Consider the following 15,553-nt stretch of genomic DNA (forward strand, 5'->3'; position numbering starts at 1 on the left):
GGTGATGCACATTCCCTGCACAGTGAATTGGGCAGCGGAACTCCTCTCCAGGAGAAGCTCGCTTCCGTCGGCAACTCCACCCTCAGGTGGTGGAGCGCATTTGGGAATGGTTTGGGAAGGCGCAGGTCGATCTTTTTGCTTCGGCAGAGCCCCCTGTGGTACTCCCTCCAACGCTTAGGTGGTCCACTCGGCGTAGACGCCGTAGCGCACGAATGGCCCAAAGCGATTTTATATGCTTTCCCGCCCATACCGGTACTCCCGGCTTTTCTCGAAAAAGTCCGGTTGGAGAAGACGTCAGTTCTCCTAGTGGCTCCCAAGTGGCCCAGGAGAATATGGTTTTCGACCCTGTGCCAGCTGTTGCACGGCCAGTCCTGGGAGATTCCACTTCGTTTGGATCTCCTCAGTCAGGCAATAGGCTCTCTTTGGCACCCTAAAAGGGACTGTTGGCTAGCCCTAGGGCTATCAAACGCGGTTGTGGAAATGATGCAGAGCACCATGGCAGACACCACTAGGTCATTGTATACCTGTAAGTGGAAGTATTTTCAAACTTGGTGTCTGGCTGGGAACCATGGCCCCATTACTTACCCTATGCCAGTCATTTTGCAGTTTCTGAAAGAAGTGCTCGATGCTGGAAGATCACCTCCCACCTTGAAGGCGTATTTAGCGGCTATCTCTGCTTGCCATGCCCCCATAGATTCTATGTCTCCGGGTGTGCATTTTTTGGTTACCCATTTCCTTAAAGACGCACGGCGATTATGCCCTCCTAGGAGGACTGTTCTCCCAGAATGGAGCCTTAATATTGTACTAGAGGCTCTCACGAAGGCTGCATTTGAGCCTTTACACTACATAGAGCTGAAGTATCTGTCTATGAAGACCGCAATCCTCTTGACCATTACCTCCGCTAAGCGGATCAGTGAGCTGCAGGCGCTGTGTGTACACAGCTCCTGCATGCGTATTTGGTAAGTTGGCAGTAGGGTGTCACTGCTCACCAACCCCGCCTTCCTCCCCAAGGTGATTACAGTGTTCCAAATCAACCAATCTGTGGAACTGGAGTCTTTTCATCCCCCTCCGTTTGCTTCTAAAGGAGGATGAGAGATTAAATTTCCTGTGCCCATTGCGGGCATTGAGATGCTACGTGCATAGAACAAGAGCTCTGCGTCAGTCTGACCAGCTCTCTGTCTGTCACGGGACACGGACCTTAGGACAGCTCCTCTCTAAGCAGCGTCTGTCACACAGGATTGTAGACACAGTCTCGACTGCGGATGATGGTGCTGGCTTGCCCCCTCCAGGTAGGGTAGCCGCACACTCCACTAGAGGGTTGGCTACATCTTGGGCCCTTTTCAAGGGTTCAGATGGAAAGCCGTAGCCACCTTAGACAGGAAAGCTGGTTCGTGAGCAACGATACCCTGTTTCCATCATCCCAAATATACATACAGGCACTGTGCATTGACAGAGCCTGGAGCTCACTAACTCGCATAGTGGAGGTGATGGCTAACGGAAAGGCTGTCTTCATAGAGAGATATTTCAACTTTATTTAATGTATATGCTGAAACAGGGTCTTAGTGAGAGCCTCCAATACCACATCCAGACCATTCGGGGAGGGCGTCCTTTCTAGTAGGATGTAGCCACCGAGCGCACTTTAGAAAACAGGTCACCAGAATATGAACACCCAGGGAAACTGAGTCAATGGGGATATGGCATGCAGGTACTGCTGCCAGGTACACTTTCAGTGTAGAGGGGGACCTGCCTGCCTCCAGCAGATCTTGCAGAAACTGTAGGATAGTTGCTATAGGGCAATAAATGGGGTCATGACCTCTGGTCATACACCAATTTTTTAAATATCTCCACTTATAGGCATACAGTGCCTGGGCCATCTGGGGGCCACCAGAACTGTTGCCTCGTCTCTCCAAACTTTCTCAAGGAAAGCCGGGAGCAATGATATTGGCCGGAATGCGTATAAAAGCTCTCTGTGTCACTCGTGCGCTACGGCGTCGACACCTAGTGGTGAGGACCTTCCCTGGAGAGAATATCCGCCGCTCAATTCACCACTCCCGGGAGATGAACAGCCTGGAGGGATAGCAAATGCCTCTTTGCCCAGGTCAACGGCTGAAACGCTCTGCGGTGCAACCCCGGAGACCAAAGTCCTCCCTGGTGGTTGACATACGCTACCACAGACATGTTGTCCGTACGTGCCTGGCCAGACTGCACCCCAACCCAAGCTGGATGCGTCTGTCGTTACCACCTGATGGTTGTGGATTACTCCCATCCTTAAGCCTTCTCGCAGGTGAGGGGTTTGCTCGTCCAGCGTAGGGCTTCCCAGCATACGCAAACACGATCAGCCGACAGCGTCTGTCGCCTTTCGGATGTAGCCGGAAGACATTGAGCCACATTTGGGCCGGGCGCATGTGGAGTAACCCTAGTGGGATGGCTGGTGAAGCTGTGGCCATCTGACCGAACAGTTTCTGGCACAACACCAATTGTACTGTGGATCCCTGTTGAAACAGGGCTAGACAGTTTTGAATGGCAGCCATTCTGTCATCCGACAAGTAGGCTTGCATTGTAAGGGAATCCAGCTGGAGACCCAAGCAAACCGTATTTTGCCCCGGTGTTAATTGACTTTTGGCATCGTTCAAGGTGAGACCCAGTCTCGCCAAATGATCTGTCACGATCGCCAGATGGATCACTGCTCTCTCCAGCGACTGGGAGCAAATCAACCAGTCATTCAGGTAGTTCAACATCCAGATCCCTTGCAGTCACAAGGATGGGATTCACAAACTTTGAAAATGTGTGGGGGGCTAAGGAGAGGCTGAATGGCAGCACGGAAAACTCAAACACGCTTCCCTGAAAGGCAAGGCGGAGGTATTTCCTGTGCGCTGGACGAATAGGGATGTTTAAATACACCTCCTTTAAGTTCACAGTGGTAAACAGGTCGCCTGGCCAGACTGACTGGAGGATGTGGCGATGTGTGACCATCTGGTACCAGCTCTCCCTCAATAACCTGTTGAGGTGTCACAGATCTAGGCTGGGCAAAGGCCCCCGTCATTTTTTGGCACTAGAAAGTATCTCAAGTAGAACCCCTCTTGTTGAGAGGTGCATTCTACAAGACTGATGGCTTGTTTTTGAAGTAGCGTTTCTACTTCTTGCCTTAGAGCCAACACCTGGAGAGGATCACTCACAAACGGGAGGAGCTCCTATGTAGAGTGTCTGAGGCTGGACCCTGTCTCCCGAGTCACTTCCTGGACATTTGTGTCCTGCTGCTCCACAGGAAGTGCAAAGATGGAACTTGGACATGGTGCTGTCCGGAGCGTCTGCAGTAGGAGTGTCTGAGCCCCGATGCATCGAGGTCCGGGAAGAGGCCAAGGGGCTAAGCACCGAGGCACTGAAACACCATGCCTGAAAATGGTATTGCTGCTCTGGAGCACCGACGGTGCTGAAGCACTGATGCACAGAGGCTCTGAAGCACCAAATGCACCAAGGGTATCAATGCAGAGGGTGCCTGTGCACTGAAAGTGCCGAGGCGTTGAGGCTCTGGAGCACTGAGGGTGTCGAAGCATCGATGCACCAAGGCTCTATAGCATTGAAGCACTGAGGGTATCAATGCAGAGGGTGTAAACTTTCTTATGTTCTTATGTATATGCACCAAAGCACCAATGTGTCACTGCTCTGGAGCACCAAGGGTATCGAAGCACCAGTGCACTGAGGCTCCAAGACACCTATGCACCAAGGGCAGTGAGGGCATTGATGCAGGGAGCGATTAAGCACCGAGGGCACCGAAGCATCGAGCCCCAAGGCACTGAATGTGTAGAGTGCAATGTCTGTGTGAAGGTGCTTTAGTTCTAGCTGCCTGCAGTAGAAATATGTAACATAGGCTAGACTTACCAAAATTACTTTAATAATAATATTATGTGTACAAGAAAAACAAAAGGAAACCTCACAAGTGGCCAGTCACTAGATGGCCCTGCCTGTTACTTCAATGAAAACACTTTGGCTCATCTAGCTCATGTTAAAAAAGTCTACTGAAGAGCAGCTTAAGAACTCGTGGATATGTGATATTCAGCTCCTGTTGACATGTACTTCTGTTCTCTGTATTTTCTTAGGAAGCAAAATGTGCTTACACACTGTTTGTAGTTGCTATTTACTGGCTAACAGAAGCAATGCCACTTGCAGTGACTGCTCTCATCCCAGCCCTGATGTTTCCTTTGTTTGGCATTATGAAATCCAAAACGGTAAAAAAAAATTTAAACACCTACCATGTATTTTATTTGTATTTTTTTTTTTTATTTTTTTTTTTTTAATTTATATTTTTGACATGTCTATAGTCTGATTCAAACTGTTTTGCATGATGATTGCAGGTGGCCTCATCATATTTCAAAGACTTTCATCTCTTGCTAATTGGGGTTGTTTGTTTGGCCACATCGATTGAAAAGTGGAATCTGCACAAACGCATCGCTCTGAGGATGGTTATGCTGGTAGGAGTCAACCCAGGATGGTAAGAACAAGTTTATCCAAATTATAGCAAACCTAGACTGTGCACCTGCAAGAAAATGTTACCCGTACTACTAAAAATGAGCATAAAGATTTTTCATGTCTAAAGATAGCAAAAATACATAAATGAGTTATTCTATTTCAAGGCATTGTTAATCTTTTTTTTTTCAGCAATCCTAGTAAATTAATTAAGGAATGTGTGGAAAGCGCTGCTGAGAGCTTATTGGTTAGTCAATTGGCCATTTAATTTTGATGTGCTTTGGGCCTTTTGAGAAATTCTTTACCGTGGTAGTTTGATGGCACCGAGAAAAGGTTGGTTAGTCCCCACAATGTACAGTATAGACTTGTGATCCTAGATAGTCAGAGCAAGCTGCTAGTCCTCTTATAAGCACCTTTCAAGAGGTAGACTTTCATGTTGTAGAGCTCTCTAGACTGCCAATAAAAGTTGGTCAGTGAACTAAGTCAAAGCTGTACAAATCATTGCATTCCCGTGTAATTCGCTAAAATGCTAACCATTCTTATTTGTTTTTCAGGCTTATGCTGGGGTTCATGGTCAGTTCTGCCTTCCTGTCTATGTGGCTTAGTAACACCTCCACTGCTGCCATGGTGATGCCAATAGTTGAGGCTGTTATTCAGCAGATTCTAAATGCTGAAGCTGAGGTTAATGCTATTCAGATGAATAATATGGAAGGAACATCAAATTTAGGACTACAACTTGATGGTATATATCTTTGTTATAATATATTGTAAACATTTTACATATGTATTAAAGAAAGTGAAATAATTTAAAATCATATTTTCACAGAGGACGACGTAAAACATGAAAATAACACAGAAGCAATAAGGTGGTGTAGCTTTATTATATTTTATTCATATTGTTAGTTTACAGGCAAAAATACTTACTTTATATCAGCATTGATATATTTTATTTGTCTTAATATTTAGCAATGGAGTTGAACATAATACTGCGTGCAAAATAGAGCTGGAGGATGTGTCTCCACAAGGATCGGTAAGTGTCTCTAAAATGATTGAATGTTAAGCCTAAAAGATTGTTTAGAAGACTTTCAGAACCGTAATAAGATAATAATGATAATAAAAAAAGAACTGACCCCCCCCCCCCCAAAAGCTTTCTTCTACTAAGAAAGGGAGCAAAAGCCAAAGTCATTAAGAGTGACATCATACTTGGGTGGAATAGCTGTGCAATCATTCAAATATTGATAATATGAGCATTAAGAACTGTGTAGGGAAATATTGAATAACTATACCTGTAGTTTATTAGATGTAAGATCAGTTGACATCCTTTGGATCCATGTGACTCAGTTTATTACAAACTATGATTTGAGCCCTCCAGTGATAATACAGATACCACACATTTTGTTACTAACTATGCACAACTAAATTACAATGTCCAAAATACATTTTTCGGAGAGGTTTTTTTTTTTTTTTTTTTTTTAATAGATTTGACTATTACTGTAGGTATTTTAGATATCATAAAACCATCAGTTTTCAATAGCAATTCTACAAGGTTATTTTACTGCTATTCCACAATTGTGTGGTTATGTTTCTTGGTTTAAACCAGGACTCTCAGCAACCCATTGCTGTATCTTCCTAGTATATATTCCATACCACATCTTAAAATGTAGTACTGAAATTTAAAGGAGTGTGCTAATGTTTAATATCTAATATTAGCATCAGAAGCATTGGGACCTATTTTTAAAAAAATACTTATGTGCCTAAAGGGGCCATGTTCCTTTCTAAAGTAACTGAATTAAGCACAGTTTTCCAATTGCTATATTTAACCAAGCCCAATTAACCATATAATAATAATATGAACGTTTCTTTTTTCTTACCAAATCATTCAATTTCATGGGCATTCCCAGAGTTAAGTGTCCCATATTCAAACATTTTTTTTGTTTTTGTTTTTGTCATGGTGGACAGAGGAGAACCACAATTAATTCCTGGGGAACCATTTAAAGGGATACTCATCATATTGATACAATATTAAAACGCTGTGTTGAACATTTCTAATGATTAACAAAAAAATAAAAATAAAAAAGACACATATTTTAATCAGTTAGCCTATGTAGGACACATTATTTTATTCACTAAGTCGTGGATTTGTATTGGACAGCCAGCTGTGCCCCAGAATAAGTGCTACAAGTGTTTTGCAAATTTTGTATTGATATTTTTTCTTTTAATAGTTTATGATTATAATGTAAGTAAATATAACTAGTTTTGAATTAAACTATGCCTAAGGTTGCCTCTTAATTATAAACAAAACAAAAGCGTGTTTTGTTTTTTTGTTTTTTTAAATATGGGGCCCATTATATGTTGCACTCCTTCCTGCATGGTATCTATGGCTTATATAAATATAATGCTGTTTCAACCTCGCGACATTACTAACAAGTAAAGGAAATCATTTATCTCCACAATTATATATTTTTAGGTGCCTAAACCAGAGATAGAAGGAAAATACATAAGCAAGAAAGATCATATGATGTGCAAAGGAATGTCGCTGTGCATTGCATATTCCTGCACCATTGGAGGATTGAGCACCATAACAGGAACATCCACCAACCTTATTTTTGCTGAACACTTCAATAAGTATGTGTTTAAAATATCTTCCTCCTTCCATTGATATTACTATAAAACTATAATTTGATTAAGTTGCATTTACTGTATCAGGTGCAACCTGAGTTGACTAATTCAATAGTACTGGTACATTTATTTTCTGCTATAAGCTGCCCCTTTAGTGTGTCAGAAGGCTTTAGATGCCAGTAAAGTTGATCATTTTGTTATTTCCCTTCAATCAGCTTTTTTTTAAAAATTGTAATTAAAATAAAGCCAGTTTTACTGTCAGGCAATACCCATACAATTGAATACTTTGCCTTGATCAGTTTTCTTTCTCTCCTAGCCGTTACCCAGACTGTCAGTGCATTAACTTTGGAACCTGGTTTGTTCTCACCTTCCCGATAACTATTATCATTCTGATTCTGTCCTGGGTCTGGCTGCACTGGCTTTATCTTGGCTTCGAGTAAGTATTTCCTTCTGCTTATTGAGGTATGCAAACAATTATTTCATACTAGCACACCCCAGTGTTGCCAGGTCCGTGGTTTTCCCGGGGAATTAAGCTACTTCAAAACCACAGCCGCGGGAAATATTAAGGAGTCGCGAGTTGACAATGTAATTACATTAGTGGTATGACTTCAAAAGACTGTTTTTACGTTTGCAATATTGTTTGGTATACAGTACCAATATTAGTATTTCAACAAAGGGATCATGCTGCAATTAGGGTGCTGGTCTGGTATGAATCTCGATTTGTCCTTTCAGAGCTTCCGTACGCATTTGTTGACAGTGATGTCTGGATGAGCTGTACTGGGGCTTGTAGTTTTTATCAAATTTATACTAGGTATCTTTTCCTACAAACGTTTTTTGTTTGTTTGTTTGTTTGTTTGATGCATAGGCCTGCGTGTTAATAATAAGCTTGTTTTCAGTTAAATCAAATAATTGGGCTATTTTGAAGTGACTTTGGGCTATAAACACTTCAGAAATCTGGCTAACCTGGCACACAGCAGGGCTCGGGTGTGTTCGCACTACTGTACTGTTCAAAGCAGAAGCTGCGCTGTGGAATGTCACGTCAAATTTAGTAGCCACAGGCGCACAAATGAGTGGTGTTGGTTTGTTTTGTTAATGGATCCTGGGGTCGCACGATAAAGACTACCAAAAGATTACAGAGGAATTGAGAAATATGGGACTAAACCGCAGCGTGAAACGGTGTTGTGAAAAACAAAACAAAAAAAACAAAACAACAACAACTTATCGTTTGTATTTGTTTTTCACATGTTGCTGAATGCAAATACAAACCGAATTATTTAATTTAATATTATTAAAGTTAAATTAACTACTACGACTGCTAATAACTTTAAAACGTTATAGATAGTATTTGAAAAATGTCAGTAAACACTTAAGAAAAATAGATTTAAAGTAGGCCTATTAAAAACCAACTCTAAACGTAAAGTATTTAAAGATATTTCTTTACAACTTGTTTTTATACATGCAGTGTTATGGTATTCTTAAAAAAAATGACCCTATTGAATGGGATTTTCAGATACTTTGCTGAAGCGTCAGCGTTAAACAATTTAAAGGAGAAATACTTAAAAAAAATAAAATAAAAAAAAAACGGCAAAGCGTTAAGCGTGTTGTAATATGTAAACCCAGCTTCATTATATGTGGGCCTGCACATCGATTCCAGAAGGCATTAAATCATAATATTTCCCTTTTTTGCGGTCTAACCCGATTTAATTGTTTTAATCTTTTTTTTTTTTTTTTTTTTTTTTTTTTTTTTTGTAATCCTGTTTTATTTATTTATTTATTTTCACAACACTGTTTCACGTTGCGGTTTAGTCCGTATTTCTCAATTCCTGTCAAATCTTTTGGTAGACTTTATCGTTTCAGACAGTGCGAGTTAACCGCGCCGCCAGCCTTGCTCAACCCCGAGCCAGTACCAGATATCTTGTGAGGCCAGAGTTTCACTGTTCCGGATCGGCTTGGCTCGGCAAAATGACCGGTGTGAAACTAGCTGTACTCTGAGGGCTTGGCTCGGCTTGGGTGTGCTAGTGTGAAACGGCTATTCTTGACTGCTTCTAAGATGAAACACAATATCGTGGAGGGAGCGTCGAATGCCAGTTCCAATTTTTTCACTAGATCGCTAGTATTGAGTCAGCAGATACTGGCAATTATGTTTTCACAGAATGTAAATTTTATGTCAAATCATGTAAATATTTTTGCTATACTGGTACAACCGTTTTTACAACTTTCATTGCTAGCAGATTTGTCTAATAATTAAAAGCTATCAAATACAAACATTATTTTCATTGTATTAAAACACTGAGTAAGATGTGTGCAATTATATCACTTTTACGCTAGAAACGCAAGGTGGACAGGAGACATTGTGGTTTAAACATTCGCCTTATATGATGCTCCTGTATTACAATGTCTTGTTTTATGTGTAAAGGGAAAAATAATCACTTAGTTTAAAACTTTCTATATACTGATTGTTATTTAATGTTTTAACCTACAGCTTTTCCGGAATGTTCAGATGTGCTAAGGACAAATCAGAAAAAGAGAAAGCCTCATCAAAAATCATAAACAATGAATATAAAAAACTTGGTCCAGTAAGGTAATAGTTCCCACACTTCCTGACAAGAACTAGAAATCAAAATAATAAAACAAGGAAGCATGTCATAAAGAAAACAAAACAATAAATGTATGTTTTTGTTTTCCAGCAATCAGGAAATTGTTACACTTGTTGTATTTATCTTAATGGTGCTGCTTTGGTTTACAAGAGAGCCAGGATTTGTTCCTGGATGGTCATCACTCTTTCCTCAGTAAGTAAAAACAGTATTTTTCAAAAGTATTTTGGTTATGAGATTTTAATCCTCAATTATAACAAGAGGCAAGAGATCACATACATTTGTACAATAAACTAAAGGTTGTGATTGAATTGTGCACAGGTCAGGATTCAAACTTGATATACACTATAATATAAGTCGGTCTGTCAAGTCTTCACATACAAATTAAAGTAGACAAAATAGTGACTTTAGAAGGCTACATAGTATCAAGTTGTTTCTAAGAACAAGACCCCTTTGCATATATTTTTGCGTGTACTGCTAAGGTAAAGTGAAGCATGTAGAATGCCATTCATGAAAGTCGACACATGTAACATGTTGGTCCTGAAGTGCAAAACACATACAAACCAGAAAACCCCCCACATACAAATTAAATCAAATTGCGTATTAATTTGTGAAGCTACATCGGGTTATAAGTTTAAAGTTTCATTTTAGGAACCAATAACAGAGACAGAAAGTTTTTCCAACCCAAAAGATAATATTATATAGTTTCATGTTAAGAGGAGCAGTGTCTCATTCTCAGTACAGCACTGCCGTTGTTAATCTAAGACATTGAAAACTAAGCGCTTGTCTGACGGCAGCTGAGGCTCCTTTATACATTTGTATGGGTTTTGTACTTTAGGTCCAGTATAACTTGGTATATGTTTCTTTTTTATAATCTGTATGTGCTTTTTTTGTAATTTGAATGTTTTAAGCACATCAGGGCCACTGTACTAGTCATATAATTATAAGCCAAATATACATTATTAGAATGTGATGAATTCAAGTGCATTTGTGTGACTTGTAGCGTTTCATGAGGCAAGAGCCAGGCCTATGTAAAGAGAGTAGTACAATAAAGAGACTAAGTGATCGTGAATTTAGCAGCAGAATAGGGGTTTTTCCATCCCCTATTCTATGAACTAGTCTGTTATCAGGTATTAATATCTATCAGGCTAAAGCAAGTTTGGTTTAGGTAAAATGATCTTAGGTCTGTTTCAATAAAAGATTAAAGGTTAGAAAATTCAACACACATATCTAACCAATTCTTAATAACTAGCTTAATAACATGTTATCAAGTATATTTAATTATTTATAGTTAGTTAATATATACAGTAGTAAACTATTTATAAATTATTAAAGACTTCATAACATTTTAGTAAGCCAGTTGTTGACAGTTAATACAAATGAGCCTGTTTAAATAAGCAATACCCTACCTACATCTTTATTTTTTTTTTCCAGACTAAGAATAGTATGCTGTTGCAAATGAACTGCTATTACTCTTAACTAACGCCACACTGCTAATTAAATGGATTTCTTTCACAGATACAAGGGTTATGCAACAGATGCTACTGCAGCTTTAATTCTTGGCCTTCTATTTTTCATCATTCCTGCAAACATGCCAACCAACTCTTCATTTGGCAAAAAGAGTAGGTATTTTTTTATCATTAAGAGGAGACCGTCAATCAACTTGCATGTAATCAGCATACTAACAGTATTTCTCCCTTACAAATATTTCCAGGTAACAACTAACTTGTATAATTAGCCCACAAAATGCAGTTCTCTTGTATACCAGTTATTGTCAATTAAAGCTACTGTATACTGTAAGATTACAATGTAAAGTGCTCCTTCCAAAGCTAAAGCCATTTGACAAAATGTTTCTAACAAAATAACTTCATAATTAATTTCAACACTGCAAACCCTTCAAATGAAAATGTAAATAATATATCACAGGAATCACCTGCTAGTTATTTATTTGATTAATAAGGAATGGCCTGTGGAAACTAGCATATAGAGTACTTTATCAGAATCTCTTCTGTCAACTTAAATGCAGCCTTCTTTACAATGGTTTTGTCTTGCAGATGATTTGTCCTACACTACGCTGATTACGTGGAAGGAATTCCAGTCCTGCATGCCCTGGGAAATTGCTCTCCTTGTGGGCGGTGGGTTTGCACTGGCACAGGGCACTGAGGTAATGCACAGCCCCAGCTAGTTACACTCTCAACTTTTGCTTGAATTTTCAGGGAGCCTAATTACCAAAATATTGATAGAGCTTAAGTAGCAGGGTTCCAAAAATATAACGTTACATGTCCCCACGTGTTGCTATAACTGTTTAAATAATGGACCTTTTCATTGTTAACATCCTGACAACTTTTTACACTTATGGCTTTAAAGTCTGTTTCAAAGTTCTTTTCAAAATGTCTGCTCTAGTGAACTGATAGTGTAAGGATTATTGCCCACATTGTCAAACAGGTAACGCAGCAATGATGATCCATGAGGTGTGTGAGAGGGCATGAGTTATTCACTGAACACAGGAGTCAGAAAGTTTATTTGAAACACCACTGGAGTGCATTGTTTTATTTATTCCGGCAGCAGTCACTCTTATGCAGCAGTCTGAACACTGACAACATTAAGTGGGTAGGGCTCAGAGGTTACAAACAGTTGTATAGGAATAGACACAGTCTGGTTTGCACTCACAGGTGCTGAAAATAAAGCAAAGAGTAAAATAAAACACTGCAACAAAACTACAAAATAAAAGGTGCTGCTCCTTGCAGCGTCCAGCGGCCTCAACTCTCCGGTATGGCTCGGGTTTCAGAGACACTTTGCTGATCCCTCACTCACATTCAGGGGGTTGCCCAGGATTCACCCGCTAATCTGACAACATCCCACTTGGGTACGTATTAAAATAATAGGCGTCGGCTGTCTTCCTCAGCCGGGCTTGCTTGTCCATTTTACCTTCCGGACACCGGTGATCTGTTTTGACTTGCGGATCCCAGAGGGCTCCCGACTTCCCCTCATGCCTGCGCCTGATGGCCAGCACAGGTCTCCCCTATCACAGTGTGGTACGGAACAGAAAAGCCAGAGCTCTTGTTTTGTTTTTTGCAGTGATTTGGAGGACAGATCTCAAATCCCAGTGCACTAGAGCAGGCATTTTGAAAAGAGAAACAGACTTTAATGTTATAAGTGTAAAAAGTTTTCAGGATGTTAACAATGAAAAGAAAAATTACAGGTACGTTATTGAAACAGTTGTAGCAACACGTGGGGACGTATAACGCTAGATTTTTTTATGAACCCAGCTACTTACTCTTTAAAGGCTGCCAAAATGTATGATTCAGTTTGGTTAACAGATTATTAAATGTGTGTTCTAATAACAAGCTCTGAACATGCTGGTAAATTAACTTTTAGCTATTTTTATTTGTGACATGTGTTCTTTCCCCTTGTAGTCATGTATTAACTGAAAACAATCAAAACTGATAAACTATGCAGACTTGAAAGCTTTTTGATATATATCACTTCACTTCAGGATATATTACATTTGCAGGATTCTGGACTTTCTGCGTGGGTTGGAAGTAAGCTGACTCCTTTAGGATCCTTTCCTATTTGGGTAACCATTGTAGTGTCTAGCTTAATTGTAACCAGCGTGACTGAAGTTGCAAGCAATCCAGCAACTATCACAATATTCCTGCCTATACTATCTCCCTTGGTAAGTATTTATTTTGTTGTAATAAGATACCAGAAAGCATCTGTATAAATGTTCTTTGTGGATAGTGTATTTTATTTCTTCACGGCTATCTCAAATGAAAATGTGAAATGTATGCTTCAAATAGTCAACTTGGGCTATTTAAGAAGGTACATTTATTTGTTCATGTCTTTGCTTCCCTGACAGGCTGAAGCCATCAGTATCAATCCTCTTTATATTTTGATACCAACTACATTATGCACATCATTTGCATTCTTGCTGCCAGGGGCAAATCCACCTAATGCCATTGTCTTTACCTATGGTCACCTACAAGTAATAGATATGGTAAGTCCTATATGTTCAATGTATTTGCTTTTAATATAAAATAGTCTAAGATAGATAATTATTGAGGTTTTTTTCGACTTCAGGTAAAGGCTGGACTGGGAGTTAACATCATTGGAGTTCTTGCTGTCATGCTGGGTGTAAGAGCATGGGGAGTCCCTCTTTTTGATCTGGAGACATATCCATCCTGGGCTCCACCAGATTTCTCTGCCAACATGACTGGCCCATAAATGCTGAGTGATACGTAATGGGGAGCAAGGCAATGACACTCACATTTGTGAAGCCAGCAGCAGGACTGTAGTGGCAAATTAAAAAGTACCGGAGCTGTCCTAAAAAACAATAATGTATGCTACATTACACTGTGTAACAAAAACATTTTTTTTTTTGAACAAAACTTGTGTTACATAGTGTTATCAGCAGTTAACCTACATTTTAAGTTTAATTAAATTAAACATCAGCTGTGTCAAAGTACACATACTAATGCTACTAGCACTTGAAGTATAAAGAAAAGCATATAACAATACGTATTGTGTATTTTAATTAAAAAACCAAATATACACCCACCCTTTGTTATATCACCCCTCGCTATACTGCAGAATCGGTTATGTCGCAGTCCTGGAGCTGGCTCCCCATTTCTACTGTCTAACTGCGTAAGCCTTAGCGGCATTATACATAGGAACTTGGAATTACTGATCGTTTTATTTTGTACTGCACATCACAAACAACAATAAACAAAACAATTAAAAACAAATCATTAATATCATAAGAACATAAGAAAGTTTACAAAAGAGAGGAGGCCATTCGGCCCATCGTGCTTGTTTGGTTGTTAGTAGCTTATTGATCCCTGAATCTCATCAAGCAGCTTTTTGATGGATCCCAGGGTGTCATCTTCAACATCGTACTGTTATTATATACACACATATTGCACAATAACACAAAGCAAATTAAATATCTACTTGCTGAAGCTGTTTTTATTTTAGCCAACAAGGTGTTCACTTTTGGCAGCAATGCACTAGCAAAAGTCATAAGGCAGTGACATCAGCTCCCTAGCAACAAGCCTCCTGTGTTGTTGCGGGGAATGGAATATTTCAATGCAGCGGGTTTGTGCATTTGAGAAAGAAGAGGAAGACTTGTGTAATTAATTGGAGACTGAAGTTGATGAGAAGCGATTACCCTCCGCTGTACGAATTAAAACGGTGTGCTGCTATACGAAAAATGAGAAAAAGTAGGTTGCGTAGAGGATTTATACTGGACCCTGACAACTGCGATATATCGAGTGGCTGGTGTATTAATATTAGAAGAACACTGCTTGAAAAAAGTGATCTCTGTTTCCCGCTCGCTCCTTCTCCTTCACCACTTGGCCTCCGCGTTTCAAATAAACCTCTTCCTGGTTAGTTTCGCCCTCCAGTCTCTCATTAACTCCTGTTTTTTTTAAAGAATAAAATACATCTGAATGTTAAAAAAATGAAAAACAAACACCCCGAGAGTGCTCAAAGGAACTTGGATTACATTATTTAGTTGTTTCGTTCTAGTTTTGTCAAATTATCAGCCATTGTGACCCAAAAATAGCAGTTAATTAAATGCTGGGTAAACACTTTGAAAATATGGTCCAGATAGTCTTGCAATGGGGAAACATCAAATAGTGGCAGCAATACAGAAAATGATTGTTTCACTGTATTGAAGTTTTCAGCAGATAACTCAGACAACATGAATGCTATGCCAGTCAAAAACTATTGTAAAGCCATTGAAATTTACACAAATGTAAATAAATTGTGTAATGATGGGAAAGGGTCTGGACAGAAAATGAATTTCCCTTTAAAAAAATTGGGTTTTTAACTTTTTTTTTTTTATTTTCAGTATTGTGTCATGTGTTCTAACTTAA

At 39.7% G+C, this 15,553-nt stretch overlaps 1 protein-coding gene across 1 annotated transcript; it reads left to right on the forward strand.

Annotated features, from left to right (window-relative positions):
* Positions 1-3,399: 3,399 nt before the first annotated feature.
* On the forward strand, positions 3,400-14,427 carry LOC121319033 (solute carrier family 13 member 1-like). Its single transcript, XM_041256260.1, has 15 exons — positions 3,400-3,477; positions 4,098-4,226; positions 4,353-4,489; positions 5,019-5,206; positions 5,291-5,330; positions 5,431-5,494; positions 6,932-7,089; positions 7,400-7,519; positions 9,566-9,664; positions 9,771-9,872; positions 11,196-11,299; positions 11,732-11,841; positions 13,192-13,353; positions 13,537-13,674; positions 13,758-14,427. Exons 1-15 carry the CDS (start codon positions 3,400-3,402, stop codon positions 13,899-13,901), a joined length of 1,773 nt encoding a protein of 590 aa, XP_041112194.1. The 3' UTR covers positions 13,902-14,427.
* Positions 14,428-15,553: the final 1,126 nt, after the last annotated feature.

Source organism: Polyodon spathula, chromosome 7 (assembly GCF_017654505.1).
Source record: "Polyodon spathula isolate WHYD16114869_AA chromosome 7, ASM1765450v1, whole genome shotgun sequence".
Lineage (NCBI taxonomy): Eukaryota > Metazoa > Chordata > Actinopteri > Acipenseriformes > Polyodontidae > Polyodon > Polyodon spathula.

Coding starts and splice junctions, on each gene's coding strand:
- LOC121319033 (XM_041256260.1), top strand. CDS start 3,400: ATGGTATTGCTGCTCTGGAGCACCGACGGTGCTGAAGCACTGATGCAC. Junction 4,227..4,352: donor GCATTATGAAATCCAAAACG/GTAAAAAAAAAT, acceptor TGATGATTGCAG/GTGGCCTCATCATATTTCAA. Junction 13,354..13,536: donor TGCCTATACTATCTCCCTTG/GTAAGTATTTAT, acceptor CTTCCCTGACAG/GCTGAAGCCATCAGTATCAA.